The sequence below is a fragment of the Theobroma cacao genome, chromosome 2 (assembly GCF_053813885.1).
Source record: "Theobroma cacao isolate CCN51 chromosome 2, ASM5381388v1, whole genome shotgun sequence".
Taxonomy (NCBI): domain Eukaryota; kingdom Viridiplantae; phylum Streptophyta; class Magnoliopsida; order Malvales; family Malvaceae; genus Theobroma; species Theobroma cacao.
In genome coordinates this window covers 3403174-3417613 of record NC_142640.1, presented here as the reverse complement: position 1 = coordinate 3417613, position 14440 = coordinate 3403174, and the positions used below count along the sequence as shown (strand labels likewise).

The 14440-nt window shown below is 37.3% G+C and overlaps 3 protein-coding genes across 4 annotated transcripts; all 3 read left to right on the top strand.

Annotated features, from left to right (window-relative positions):
- Positions 1-536: 536 nt before the first annotated feature.
- On the top strand, positions 537-1328 carry LOC18607605 (peptidyl-prolyl cis-trans isomerase 2). Its single transcript, XM_007041858.3, has one exon. It carries the CDS (start codon positions 625-627, stop codon positions 1144-1146), a length of 522 nt encoding a protein of 173 aa, XP_007041920.1. The 5' UTR covers positions 537-624; the 3' UTR covers positions 1147-1328.
- A 2680-nt stretch (positions 1329-4008) lies between these two features.
- Positions 4009-8316, top strand: LOC18607604 (magnesium transporter, putative (DUF803)). Its single transcript, XM_018115583.2, has 9 exons — positions 4009-4561; positions 5109-5165; positions 5291-5381; positions 5478-5638; positions 5732-5859; positions 5967-6104; positions 6517-6609; positions 6732-6849; positions 7815-8316. The coding sequence occupies exons 1-9, from the start codon at positions 4438-4440 to the stop codon at positions 7907-7909; spliced, it is 1005 nt and encodes a 334-aa protein (XP_017971072.2). The 5' UTR covers positions 4009-4437; the 3' UTR covers positions 7910-8316.
- A 1684-nt stretch (positions 8317-10000) lies between these two features.
- On the top strand, positions 10001-14291 carry LOC18607603 (glycine-rich protein). 2 transcript variants are annotated; one of them, XM_088803673.1, is made up of 2 exons: positions 10001-11216; positions 14204-14291. In XM_088803673.1, exons 1-2 carry the CDS (start codon positions 10138-10140, stop codon positions 14256-14258), a joined length of 1134 nt encoding a protein of 377 aa, XP_088659799.1. In that variant the 5' UTR covers positions 10001-10137; the 3' UTR covers positions 14259-14291. The 2 variants fall into 2 exon arrangements, with proteins under 2 accessions (XP_088659799.1, XP_017971071.1); XM_018115582.2 differs by lacking the exon at positions 14204-14291 and adding an exon at positions 11978-12360 and having other exon boundaries at positions 10028-11216.
- The last annotated feature ends 149 nt before the right edge of the window (positions 14292-14440 follow it).

The window sequence follows — 14440 nt, the reverse complement described above, 5'->3', positions numbered from 1 at the left end:
TACATATTTATCTAGAAGCTACTATTTTTAGTTTCAAAACGGTAAGGAAAAAAGAAAAAAAAATAAAATTTAATACGATTGGTACATTTGTTTAGGATAGTTGGTGGAAGGAGATATCAAAGTTGATAGTACCTTGTTATTTTCCTCCAAATGCCGAGAACAGGTCAAAAGAAGCCCTTTTTCTTTCAGACTAAAATAAAAAAAAAAATAAATAGATACAGAAAAAGCTCTGAGGTGTGAAAGATTTGGACCGTCGGATCAAAGTTCAGAAGCAAGCCCCCGCAAAGGTTAAAAAAAAAAAAGAAACAAATGCTCTCTCGAACTTTATAAAAGACAAACGGTGTCGTTTGTCTCGCACTCCCTCGAATAATGACAAAAAGCATATGCCACCAAACCCCCTCGGATCCCAAAGGCTAACCATAGTCAAACCTTAAACCCAACCCTGGTTAATTTTCAACCGTCACGATCAATCCACGTGTCTATCTCTCAACGGTCCAGATTCCTCTCTTCCTATATAAATCCCCTCACTCTCGCTTAAAACCCTAACTACCCATCAAAACAAAAAAAATCCCCAATTCCGTTAATCCATTTTTCTTTTTTTTACTCAAAAAGTTCTCTCCAACTATGGCTTCGAACCCCAAGGTCTTCTTCGACATGACGATCGGTGGCCAACCGGCTGGTCGGATCGTGATGGAGCTCTTCGCTGATTGCACTCCCCGCACCGCCGAGAACTTCCGTGCCCTCTGCACTGGCGAGAAAGGTGTTGGTCGTAGCGGCAAACCCCTCCACTACAAAGGGTCAAGCTTCCACCGTGTGATCCCTAATTTTATGTGCCAAGGAGGTGATTTCACTGCCGGAAACGGCACCGGAGGTGAATCCATCTACGGAGCCAAGTTCGCCGACGAGAACTTCGAGAAGAAGCACACCGGACCCGGCGTTCTCTCCATGGCAAATGCTGGACCCGGAACTAACGGATCCCAGTTCTTCGTTTGCACAACCAAGACTGAGTGGCTCGATGGAAAGCACGTTGTGTTTGGGCAAGTTGTTGAAGGCATGGATGTGGTTAAAGCCATTGAGAAGGTTGGGTCTAGCGGTGGCAGGACTTCCAAGCCTGTTGTTGTTGCTGACTGTGGACAGCTTTCTTAAAGAAAGACAAATTTAGGGTTGTTTATGTTGACTTTGGGTTGTGTTTCATGTCTAAATCTTTGAATTTCTGTCCTTTTGCTTCTTTTTATGGTCACTGGGTCTGGGTTTTGGTGGTTCTTCAAGAACTTGCTTTATGTAGTTTCTATGAACTACCATAAATAAGGTAGGCTTTTTTATCATCATATTACCCTTTTCTGCAATATTATCTCTTTAATGATAAAGATGAAATTGGGCTTTGTCCTCCGGAGGTCTGGCCACGGTGATGACGCTGATGTTTGGTCACCGACCGTGAGCAAAACTATATTTTATTAGTCAATGTTCATCGTGGAAAAATTGGTTTTTAGGATAAAACGGGTAGACTGTAAAGGACGGATGTGGACAAGAGGAAAAGACAAAAGTAACGATAAAAATATCTCATGGGGATTCTTGATTTTTAATAAATGAGAAACCAACCCCAGGCCTAAAAGCACTTGATAATTATCATTAAGGGATGTGGTCCAGTAGGGGGGAGGGGTAGGTCCTGCGAGATCTGATCCACAGCTGAAGCTGCAAGCTGCAAGGGAAGAAGAGGAGTGAGAGAGAGAGAGAGGGAATATCTATCTTCGATACACTGTTTGGTCTCGATTTGTGATGGGAAGGAGCCCGTTTTCATATGTGGCGTCCCACCACCGCTTTGTGATGATGTAATGTTAAGAGTTTTTCATGCCTTCGTTGGTCACTCACTCTTGTACGACATTTTTTGCCTTTGTGTGATGTATTGCCTTTGTGTGATGTACAATTCAACAGTGAAGCATGCGTAATAAATTATTTCGAATTGCAGTTGTTTCTGCCAAAATTTTGTCTGGTTTCTCTTTTTCGACAAAGCTTTAAATGCGTGCACTTGTTGTTAACTCAATTTTTGACGTTAAATATGGTAATGGAAAATCTCTACCAAGATTGACAATGATTACCCAACAAACACAGCTAGTTTGACAACAGACTAGGGCACCTTTTCTGCGTAATGTTTATGGTAATGTGAAATTTTCAAACCAGCTTCCATGAATCAACCAGAACCAGATTCACTCCCTCTTTAAAGTTTGCTTCCTTTTTAGTTTAGCTAAGGCTTAAGATTTTTCATGTACTGTTGTTGAGTTTCCATTACATTCTGTTAGTGAGCTCTGGGCCCATTAGTGATCCATATACTTACCAAATGAGGTTCTTTTACTTTTGGGCTTAGATGGGATGGGCTTAGCTTCATGTTGAAGCCTGTTCTTGATTTGCATAGCCCAATTACTTTGTTCAATGCACTGGCAGAATTAACAAATCGAGTATTCTTCATTCACATGGATGAGAGTATTCGTTCCTCTTTCAACATGAAAGTGAAGAACAAACATCTTGATAAGAGAGGTGCTCAAATCTTCATTCCAATTTTCCAACAATAACAAGTTTAAAACGTTTCTGGTTTCTACTAACAGAAAAAAACAAAACGAGCCATAAAATCCATCAAAAGCTTGTGGGAGAAACCATTTGTTTAGTTACTGTAAATGGTAAAGTGCCTTTGTCAATGCACAACAGGGAAGCTTCCTTCATTAATACAAGTTCGAAGGGAAGCTTCCCTAGATTCCCTTGATTCCTTCCCTCCTTCGTTTAGGCAAACTTCCTCACTATTTCATTTATCTAAGTCAAAAAGAAAGGATAATAATTTCATGACCAAGTGATGTTAGAGTAAATCTAACTTAAATAAATTACTCTAAATGAAAACAGGTAAGATAGTCGATGATAACAAAAATATCGTCAAATTGATCGAGAGAGAATATTATTTCAAACTTTCAAAAGAAATAAATAAGTGTTTCGCTTTCAAAATTTATAAACATGAATGTTACATAAATTTATCAATTCAATTTTTTAAAAATAAAATAACAATTTCGTATACAAAATCAAACCAAATTGATTATATTGTCTTGAATGTTCTGTTCACAAGAAAATTTTATTCTCACAACCCAAAAAGAAATTTGTTTTTCAGGAAGCAAGTGCCGCCCCCCCGATAATTATCATCTTCATCAGCCTTTATTCTTTGTGGGCTAAAGTCTAAAAAATATCTTTATCCTCTCATAGTCATGACTCCAAAATTTAACGGTCTTCTTGGTGTTTTAGTGTTTAGTCCTGGATTTATGTCCAAAATTATTCGACTTGTGCTATGATAACAAATCCTATTAAAACTACTACCATTTTGTTTCTTTTTCTTTTTTCCCCTCTGGGATTTAATTGAAATCTGCAATCTTGAATTAAAACATTCAATTTTCATTCTATGTCACTCCTACTATATTTCGTTTTAACCCATTTTTAACAATACATTTATTGCATTTTCCAAACAAACAAATTTTAACTTTTACGTAGCATACATGTGAAATATCTCCCATACAATATTTAATACAATATTAGTATATAATACTTATAATTTTAAAAATATTCTTTTAATTAAGTGATAATATAGTTGTTATAAAAAAAAAATTCCAGGATACCATGTAATGTGAAAGGAATCTTTTTTGTAGGTAGTAATTGTGGGCATTTTCATTATTCTTTTCCGCCCTTTAAAGTTAAAACCAAACGGTTAAAAAACATTAACAGGCAGCAGGGAGGGTCAGCCAGTGCCTCTGTTGTCATCCAGCTCGTCAACAGCCCAATCACCCCTTCAAATTACATTTCAATCCATCAGATTGATTGGCCTTCTCAAGCCGACAAGCCTCTGGTAAGGGCAAACTCGTCACTTCGTTTATTCAAACAGTCCCCACCCAAATCAATTACCGACCGATGACCCCCTTAGACTCACCATAAAACAAAAGGACAAAATTAAGATGGGCAGATCGTTTTCGTTTTTCAGTATAGTAGTATCGATCAACGACATAGAGGAGGACGAGCGTAAGTTAGTAAAAAGCCTTGCGAAGTAGGGGATCATTAAGCTATTTTATGGGGTCCGTACAGAAAGATGGGAAGTTTCCGACAACGCGACGGAACTAGAAAGAAATGAGTCGAGGACTTCCTGATAGAGAGAAAGAGGGTTTTAGATCTTTCTCTTTCTTTCTTTCATTATCACTTTCCATCTGAACAAATCACAGCAAAAGAATCGATTAAAACGTTGCGTTGCAGAGTCAAAAGCTGTTCGCTTTTTTTATTTTTTATTTTAAATTTTTTTTCTCGAAGGCGGATTCTTGCTCTTCTTTTTGGCGGGAATTCGAATTCTCAATCTTTCCATTTTTTATCATCAAGACAAAAAGATTTGGAGCGTTGATTGATGTGATCAAAGAGAGAGAGATGGGATTGTCGGACAATTCGAAGGGAGTGATATTAGCAGTGGCGTCAAGCGCGTTTATCGGGTCAAGTTTTATTCTGAAGAAGAAAGGACTCAAGCGTGCTGGTGCTACGGGTACTCGCGCAGGTCTGTTCTAATTTTTAATCCACGATTTTTCGCGTAACTCTCGCTGCCAATTTTGACTCACTATTGAGCTTCTTTTCTTTGCTTAGTTTTGATTTGACTCATCCGGTTTTTTTTTTTTTTTAATTTAAAAAATTTTCCGCTAGTTTGATCCGTTGTTTTTTCAGTGGAGTGATACGATTTTGTTAATTGAATTAGCTCAATGGATGTGAATCTTAAATTTGTTTAATTATGACATTCAATGAGTGACATTCATTTCAGATTTAAATCAGCATATTGTGAATCAATTAGTAGTTTAGTACTATCGGCTTTCTTTTAATTTTGCGTTGGATTATTAATTAGTAAGGCGATTAACAACACAAATATGATTATTATGTGATGCTGTAAAATTTTCAAGTATCAAGATTTTATCTGTTTTCGATTCTTAAGAACTGCATTGTGTGCATCAATGAATAGCTATTGAGATAGTGCAATATGGAAATGGAGGTAAGGCAAGCTTAGCATTATCAATGTGATTGACTTTCTTTTTATTTCATCTGGAATAATGTAGGAGTTGGAGGTTATACCTACTTATTAGAGCCACTTTGGTGGGCGGGCATGATAACAAGTAAGTATACTGACAACACGGAATCTCTCTTTTTTTTCCTCCAAATATGTAAGCATGAAATTGTGTTCCTTCTTAACTTTATTATTGAGTTTGGTTTTACCTTTGGTGAATTTTTGTACAAATAGTGATTATTGGAGAGGTTGCAAATTTTGTGGCTTATGTATATGCTCCTGCTGTTCTAGTTACCCCACTTGGTGCACTAAGTATAATTGTGAGGTAAGCTTCTTTTGTTTGTGATGGCTTCTTTAGATATGATTGAATTTATTTATCTATCTATTTTCAATGACTGACATGCTTGATAAATTTGAACAGTGCTTTTCTGGCACACTTTATGTTGAAGGAACGAGTTCAGAAAATGGGTATTGTAGGATGTGTCTCCTGCATTGTAGGTTCAGTGGTGATTGTAATCCATGCACCACAGGAGCATACTCCAAGTTCTGTACTAGAAATTTGGACTCTAGCAACACAACCAGGTTTAGCCCCTCTCTTGATGTTTGTTATTCTTTGTTGTTCAACACTCATTGTGATTGATCTTCTAGTTCTTTTTCATGTGTTTCTGCTGGCAGCTTTTCTTATTTATGTAGCAGCTACACTTTCAACAGTTTTAGCTTTGGTTTTGCACTTTGAACCTCGTTATGGGCAGACAAATTTACTTGTGTATTTGGGAATATGTTCCTTAATGGGTTCTCTTACGGTACGTAGATCTCCTTATGAACTTTTATTGACAATTTCTGAATAGCACCATGGTAGTTATTATGCTGTTGATGCTTTTGTAAATTCGTTTCTTGGGTGCTGTCGCAGGTTGTAAGCATCAAAGCTATCGGGATTGCCATAAAGCTTACATTGGATGGGATAAGTCAATTAGCTTATCCTCAAACTTGGTTTTTTATTACAGTTGCTGCAATTTGTGTTATTACACAATTAAATTACCTCAATAAGGTTAGGTTCTGTCTCTTGGTGGTTGTCCATTCCTATTAACTTTATTTTAACATGGTTTCAGTGATTGACCAATGACCATGATCTACTGTAAAACATATCCTCTACCTACCTAGCTAGCATACTTTTTCGTATGAAACCTTAATTATTGCATATCAGAGTATTGCAACTTAACCAATCAAATTCATAATATAACATATAGATGAAAATTTCGTATCTAGATCCCCGGAACTACTTACACTTTTTAAAATATTTAAAAATCTAGGATCAGTTAATATTTTGGACATGGAAAGTAGCCTTCTTGTATGCAATCTGTTTTGAGTAAATGAGCCTTTTTCTCTCTCATATTGCACGATGTTTTTGAATGGTTGGTCAACTTTTGTGCTTCACTGACTTGTATGTGTCTTCATTGTAGGCCTTGGATACATTCAATGCTGCAATTGTTTCTCCTGTATATTATGTTATGTTCACAACTTTGACCATTATTGCTAGTGTAATAATGTTTAAGGTAAATTATTTAAGTCATCCTTCTTCAATTTGGTTCTGAATGCCTAATTGTATTTGTAATTATCTGCAACTACAGGAACTGATGAGCACAAATTGAGTGTTGTTGTCTTGTTCTTTTTACAGGACTGGTCAGGCCAAAACGTGAGCAGTATTGCTTCTGAGATATGTGGATTCATTACTGTGCTCTCTGGAACAATCATACTTCATGCTACAAGAGAACAGGAACCACCTCCTCCAGTAGGTATGTATAGATCTTGTCCTTTATCCCCACTCTTTTTGGTTCCCTCTTTTTTGGGCAGTGAAATACAAGTGGGAGATATCAAAATTATAAATTTCTTGTTGCCCTCATTCTGCTCCTTCTTCTTGATTAAAGTCAGACCAAGGAAAAAAAATTGATATCCTGGCAAACAATCATTTTGCTACTAGTAATTTTGCTTTAATATTGTCACCATTGTTGATTTGATTTTGTTCCAAATCTGTTCACAGCTTGCCTTAAAATGGAAAAAGAGACTGATTTATTGATCTTTATGGTAGATGATTTCTAGGGCCATGCAAAAAAATATGCAGGAAAACCATCTCTTTCTTAGCATCACATTGGACAGTCTGTTTAAAATATGTGCCTTTTGGATAATTAGTGGGCGTTTGCCATGGAGGCAAGAACTGGGAATAGTTCCATTGAAAAGAAGAAAAGAGATTGGAGACGGGGGGTTTGCTTGGATCAGCTTCTTGTTAATTGCTGGCTTTGATCATCATATACAGCAGCTGATGTAATATACTTTTTGATGCCTCTGAAATAAGAGGTCTATTTCAGAAACTCTGGTGTGGTATGGTACTGTCTATAAAGATTCTGTGGAACATCTTATCCTGTTTTGGTACTTTATTGATGACACTGATGTCCCAGATAGGATGTGCCATGCCCACCCCATCATTTCACCTATGTATTGTTGCCTGGGATAAGCAAAATGAATTTTCAGACCCTTGTATATGCAGATAACCATACATGTCAATATCTGATATTTAAACTACCCATTTAGTCTTCATTGAATTATGCAAGTGTAAGTGAGACTGGAAACATGGAGTTGCTTCAACTTTCCGTTCCAACTTGTTTGAAAATGCTTCTTAGATAATTCGACCAAGTAGTCTTACATTGTTGGCATGTTGCCTTTTGACTTGAGCTTATTTTTTGATAGAGCCTCTACATTGCAGGAACTGTAACATGGTATGTTAGCGGCGATTCTGTAAAGAGTCCTGAGGATGAACATCTAATCACTCTACGAAGTTTGGAGTATTACGAGCCATGATTTTCTCCATCAAAGATGAGTGTCTTGATCTCCCTCCATTGAACTGGGTAGAATACCTGGAATGCAAGAGAGTCAGTCCCTCTGTTCTCCAGACGAAATTTGCAGGTGTCAACAAAAGCCAGAAAGGTAGTTTTAGCGATTCCTTTCCTTGACAACCAGCAAACGGGACCCCAATTGAGATCAGTTAATGCGCCCTGGATTCTTGCATCATTATCAACTTGGAATGAGGAGTTGAGTGCAGTATCTGTCCCCCCTTTGACAGTGGTGATCTCATTCCCATCTGAGTTGTATATTCTTCTTCAGTTGTTTCCTTGTGTTGAGGTTGAGATGATTCTTTTTCATTATTTCTGTCAAGTATGTGTCAATTCTTTTGTGTTCTAATAAAGCATACGAAAAATCTTTGCGGGCGTTTGATTCTTATAAAGCTTTTGCTTGGGTCCGTGTCCCATGGCGTTCCAAACTTTGGAATTGGAGGAATCAGTCAGCTTTAGAAGCAAGCAGCAGCAGCACCTTTTAAAAAGAGAGGCTGAGAAGGAGATGTGCGTCGTTTTACAAACACAACAAAGGTAAATTTCTCATTCCAGCCCAATTGCCCATTGGGGATCGTTGACTGCGTAATCCAATAAGCTACCCTTAGGAATCAATTCTGTTTTTAATTTAATGAGTTTTAACGTTTAAGCCACGGTGAGTGTTAGATTTTTTTTTTTAATTATACTTAATTTTAACGTTTTTCTTTTCCTGCCAGGGACGGATTCAGGGTGGGGTGCCAAGTTCCCCTATAAAAATAAAATAATATCACATTATTATTATAAATATTGAAAAGAAAAAAGTTATATCGATACTAAAAAGTTATTTTCTTTTCTAATAATAAGGTAATATATGTAGATTTAAATGAAATAAGGTTTCATGATTAATTTATTTATTGATACGGGACTCACCAAAATTCAGATTACAAGTGATGTCTTTTATTTCACCAGTTGCTTTTCATATAAAAAAAAAATTGTAAAACATAACAAAAGTAAAGGAAAAACCAATAGAAAGAGAAGAATAAAGATATATAGCTTTACGAAAGAAGCGTTAAAGAAAAAAAGGGATGAGATCACTTCACTTTACTCTTTTAAAATTTGAAGATATTCAAATCATGAGTAATTGTTTTTTTGGTCATTTTATAGATTGTGATTTTGATAAAGTATTATTTATTATTTAAAATTTTTATATTAATAAAATAATTTGGTGCATATAAAAAATAATCAAAGAATAGTTTGAAAAGAAAATATATTATCAATTTTGAAAAGAAATTTTTGAACGGATGATTGTTTAGTTCCATATATATAAAAAATAGGTTTTTTAGTATTGATAATTAAAAAATTTTACAATGGTTTCAAACTATAAAAACCTGTAAAAAAATTTGTAATATATTATATTTACATATAAATAAAATAAAAATTTTTAAAACTTGAATTAATTTTTATTTATACTTTTTTGTATATTCAATGCTCTCTCTCTCTCTCTATATATATATATTAATTTGCCCAACTAAATATAAAGTTTCCTGCTATGGTGGCATGGCATAAGGAAGATCTCCAAAAATATTTAGCAAGGAAAATGTACCATTTGGATTATTATTTAACAGCCTTCTAAATAATTACTAAAAACGATTTAAGAGATTTAATTTTTGTGAGGAGGGGAATTGAATGTATCCATTTGAGTTAATTAAATTAGTCTTTTTACCCTTTTTTGATACAAAAGATGCATGAACTATGCAATTATTATTATTATTATTATTATTTTGAAAAGCACCATACAATTATTATTAACAAATTATATATTTAGATTAATTCAGGAAAAATGAAACTTTAGAAAATAATTAAACTTAGTCCCAAAATGAAACTTTATTGGGTACCGGAAAGTAAGTCCGTAAACAATTTCCAGCCACAAAGAAATACAAGAAAATATTTTCTAACAATAACAGAGAACATATTGAGAGGCTTGGGTCCCAATGGTGTTTGGTTACACAAAAAAATACAACAAATCCACGTCAAGTCCACAGGAAAAGAGAAGTCCCAACATTCCATCTTCTTCTTACGAATTTCCTCCACCGTCCGATCTGATCCTATCATCTCCTCGTATAAGAACCCTTTCCCTCTCCCTTTCGCTCCCATCAAACGCAAACTCTCACAACCAAAACCAAAAACGCAACCTTTGGAACAGCGCTAACGCACAAAATCATGGCGGCGACTGTCTCGTCTCCTTGGGGCAAACCCGGCGCGTGGGCTCTCGATGCCGAAGAACACGAAGCTGAGCTCCAACAACAGGATCAAAACCACGGTGATTCTTCCTCCGAAAAGCACGCGGATTTCCCTTCTTTAGCCACCGCTGCCGCCGCCAAGACCAAGAAAAAGAAGAGCCAAACCCTATCTCTCGCCGAATTCACTACCTACGGCGCTGCTAAGCCTAGTGAGCCAACCCGCCTCACTCACGAGGACCTCCTTGTACTCCCCACCGGCCCTCGCCAACGTTCCCCGGAGGAACTCGACCGTAATCGGCTTGGCGGCGGTTTTAAGTCCTACGGTTCGAACAGATACAATTCCAATGGCGACGATTCGTCGAGTAATGGTAGATGGGGATCTTCTAGGGCTTCGAATAGAGATTCCAATAGAGAAATTGCACCGTCACGCGCTGATGAGATCGATAATTGGGCATCGGCTAAGAAATCGACTTCCACTGGAAACGGATTTGGTGGTGGATTTGAAAGGAGAGAAAGAGGAGGAGGAGGATTTTTTGATTCGCAATCAAAAGCCGATGAAGTAGATAACTGGGCGGCTAATAAGAGTTATAAAAGCGCCAATGAGGCACCGCCACGGAGATTTGGTGGGGGTTTTGAGAGGAGAAGCAGTTTCGATTCGCTTCAATCGAGGGATTCACCGAGGGATTTGGATAATTGGGGAAAGAAAAAGGAGGAGAGTGGCAGTGCTGGTAGTGGTGGGGTGAGGCCAAGGCTTGTGCTTCAGCCACGTACTGTGACCGAGGAGGGTAAAAAGGAGGCGACTTTGGCAAAGCCCAGAGGGGCAAATCCTTTTGGCGAGGCAAGGCCGAGAGAGGAGGTGTTGAAGGAAAAGGGGAAAGATTGGAAGGAGATTGATGAGAAGCTGGAAGCTGTGAAGATTAAAGAGACAGTTGCGGTTACAGAGAGAGGAGAGAGAGGAGGAAAGGTCAGTTTCGGGAATGGGCGTGCCCCGGTGGAAAGGAGCTGGAGGAAGAGTGATTCTGTTGAGGCTGTTGCTGCTGATGCTGATCAATCCCAAAGGTCTGAAATTTGATTGCTCCGTTAATTTGAGAATATAGCTGTATTTTTTGTGTGTGTAAGATATTGATAGATTATCTAGGAGCATGTTTTCTTCACTATGAAGCTTGTTCGTTTCATATATTAACTGTTTATATATTTCTAGGACATTTTGTTCTCTCGTAAAGCTTAATGCGTTTTACTAGCAATGTTGGGTTCTTTCATGGTGTTCTATATTATTATTTCAAACTCATTGTGAACCTAAGAAACATAATAAAAGTAGCATAATTGTATCTCCCCTGCCATTTTTTGCCTTCCACTATTGCTTTAGAATGGAGTTCTCCTATGCATGTAGGAATACTTGGACAGTATTTCTTCTAGGCTAGGGATTCTGGGAAAGCAAGTTGATTTTAACCAGCTCAATGGATAGATAGCCATTCATCTTTTTCATCTCTCCTATTCATTTTTTTTTAAACACGTATTGACATTTAGATGAATCTGAAGCATTTCCTTTCAAGTGAAATCCCTTGTATAAGAACGAGTTGGAGAACTTCTTGTTAGTTGTTATACTTCTTAATGATCATAAATTGTGGTAATTACAAAATTGATGGTTGTTTTCAAACACCACCCCTTCCCCTCCAAAAAAAAATGCTAAACCCCCTGTCTATTAATTCCCCTTTTAAAATGCGGACCAATTTCAGTTGGGTTTTATAGAAAGCTGTCTGCTCATTATGTGTTGCAACATGACATGCTAACTTTGGTCTGTTTTTCCTCCTGGGTTCCAGCTCTGAGAATGGCCATGTTGAAGAGAATTGAAGATAGAGACTGACAAATGCAAAGCTTAGGTCCACAGAGAGGAAGAAGAACAAACTTCTTTTGAACGTTTTGGAAGTCTAATATGTTGAGTTGATGAGACTTGTTTGTTTTTTGTTGTGACTGTTATTACTGTTGAATGCAGTATTTAAACAATTTTGGTAGGCCTTGATTTAGTTTCACTGGCTTGGTCAACATGTCTTGTTTGTAGGAGCGTTGCGTCAGAGTTGCCCATGTTATTAGAGTTTTTATTTTTTATTGTTAAGTTTTGTTTTATATTGTGAGCATGAGTTAATATTTATAATTGTTTGAATTGGTGACCAAATAAATCAATGGTTTTTTGTTTGTGCATTAATTTATTTGTTCTTGGCTACTCTGGCCTTCGAGCACCTGTCCGATATTTCTAATTCTGATGTCTAGTTTGTATGTGTGCATTGCTAGCCTATATTTGCATAGAAGATTTCTTATGCTCTCCACCATTTAGAAGTCTAAGTTTGAGCTCATAGCCTGTTCAAACCTTATTACTTCGGCAAGTTAGAAATACAGGTTGGGTTCTACATGACTAAACATGAGCCATGTTGCATATGCATTCTTGTTCAGTAAGTGATATGAGCTGCATAGTGGCTTTCTAAAGAGAACTTGATGCACATGTTGTACTGGAGAAAACTCTGTAGTATTCTTGTTATTGGGGCAAGTTTTCCTCCAATTAAAATTTAAAATGACCTAATGGTCAGTTTTAGATACGGGCAGGACAGCCTTTTTCGTTTTTTTTGAGAAGGCGTGGTACAACTTGATACCCTGCTGAGATGCCTTAAGATTTGACCAAGTTGTTTTGAGATGGATTTGTAGATTGGAGCTGTACTGGTAACTTTAATTGTCTAGACTTGTATGTTGTAGGGAGTACTAGGGAACTAGGAAGCATGGTTGCAGGCTACAGGAAAGCAAAGGGTTTTTTGCAGCTTTGGTTAAATTTAATATGATTTGGCCTTAATCCAAAATGATAATGTTGCCATGCCTCGATGGCACTTGCGTCTTCCTTTACATTCCCATCAGAAACCGCGTTCAGGCGGTTTGGCGCCAAGATGTAGCCCGCCATGACAGGCTTCTCGCGATGCGTTTTGAGTAAATCGTGAGAGGCATTCTTGTAATCACATCATCCCTGATTCTTGTCTGTCTGGTGTACAATTTAGACATCAATCGGGTCCGCCCCATGCGGGCAGGAGGTTAGTTCCGGTAATTAAAAACGCAAAGAACTTGCATACCTGGAGACATGTGTTATGCAGTTGGAAAGAAAAGGGGATTGGAGTATAGCAGTTAGCGAGGAAACTTGGTGGTTCTGGCTTTTCACATGAATTTGGTCATGCCCTCTTTCATCAATGCTCCTCTCTGCTTTGACGGCCAACTAATTCCCTACACCACCAATATTTCAAAATTTTACGGCTATACAGAGCAACCAAGAATCAAAGGTCTGTTTACATGTATGCATCCAACGTTTATTTTGCTAAATCAATAGTTTATTATTTTTTGCACTATAAAATGCTCCACAAGTCCACATAGCCATGCTGGTGACTAATGCAGAGGACGGTGGTTTGGTTTGATAAATTCTACTTTCACACCATTGCTTCAGACAAAATGCCCTCTGGAATGTAATAAGTTCCATTCATCACTGTTTTGAGAATAAATTTGTAGGACCCTTGGCGGTTCACTGTCAGGGAGATGACATAAATGATCAGATCTTCCTTTTGAGGCTATTGTTTCAACTTTAACGATCTAACATTTTCTTTTAATTAATATTTGTGTACAAATAGTATCCGGAATTAATATATTATTTTTATTTAAAAAGTAAGATTTGAATTTTTTTTATTGAAAAAAATATAATAACTGTGTACGAGTACATTTTGATGATCTGTGCATCGGTTTAATCTATCTGCTTGCTCGCCTGCAATCACAGGTTCTTAAATGTACCTATAATTTAAAAACAAAATTTCCAAACCTCATTAATAGAGACAGTTGAGGGCTGAAAAGGCGACACCACTACCCTTTATTACTCCCCCTCGCTGGTGCAAGTGTACATCCAGAGTTGATAAATCTATCATTTCCACTTTCTGACCAGCCTGCTTTCCGGTTTCTTCTGTATTCTCCAAGTTTCATGGATTTGGCACACAAGCTCCTTCTCACCGCTTTGCTCATTGTTGCAGCAGCCCTAGATGGGACGCAAGCAGCTGCGATGGTTTCTGGTACCGTCTTCTGTGACCAATGCAAAGATGGCCAAAGATCCCTTTTTGATTATCCCCTTAATGGTAAGATCAATAGCCCTTGACATTGTAATTATTCTTCTTTTTTTTTTTTTTTTTGTTGAAAATTACTGGATTTCATTATCCTAATACCAGGAACAGGTTCCCTGGAATACAAAAGAGCACATGATATTCTTCTTT

Bases quoted from the DNA above. Each gene is read 5' to 3' on its own strand.
- LOC18607604 (XM_018115583.2), top strand. From the start codon at position 4,438: ATGGGATTGTCGGACAATTCGAAGGGAGTGATATTAGCAGTGGCGTCA. The intron at 5,382-5,477 runs GTAAGCTTCTTT...AAATTTGAACAG, and splicing joins GCACTAAGTATAATTGTGAG to TGCTTTTCTGGCACACTTTA. The intron at 5,639-5,731 runs GTTTAGCCCCTC...TTCTGCTGGCAG, and splicing joins GACTCTAGCAACACAACCAG to CTTTTCTTATTTATGTAGCA.
- LOC18607603 (XM_088803673.1), top strand. From the start codon at position 10,138: ATGGCGGCGACTGTCTCGTCTCCTTGGGGCAAACCCGGCGCGTGGGCT. The intron at 11,217-14,203 runs GTCTGAAATTTG...TCATTGTTGCAG, and splicing joins GATGCTGATCAATCCCAAAG to CAGCCCTAGATGGGACGCAA.
- LOC18607605 (XM_007041858.3), top strand. From the start codon at position 625: ATGGCTTCGAACCCCAAGGTCTTCTTCGACATGACGATCGGTGGCCAA.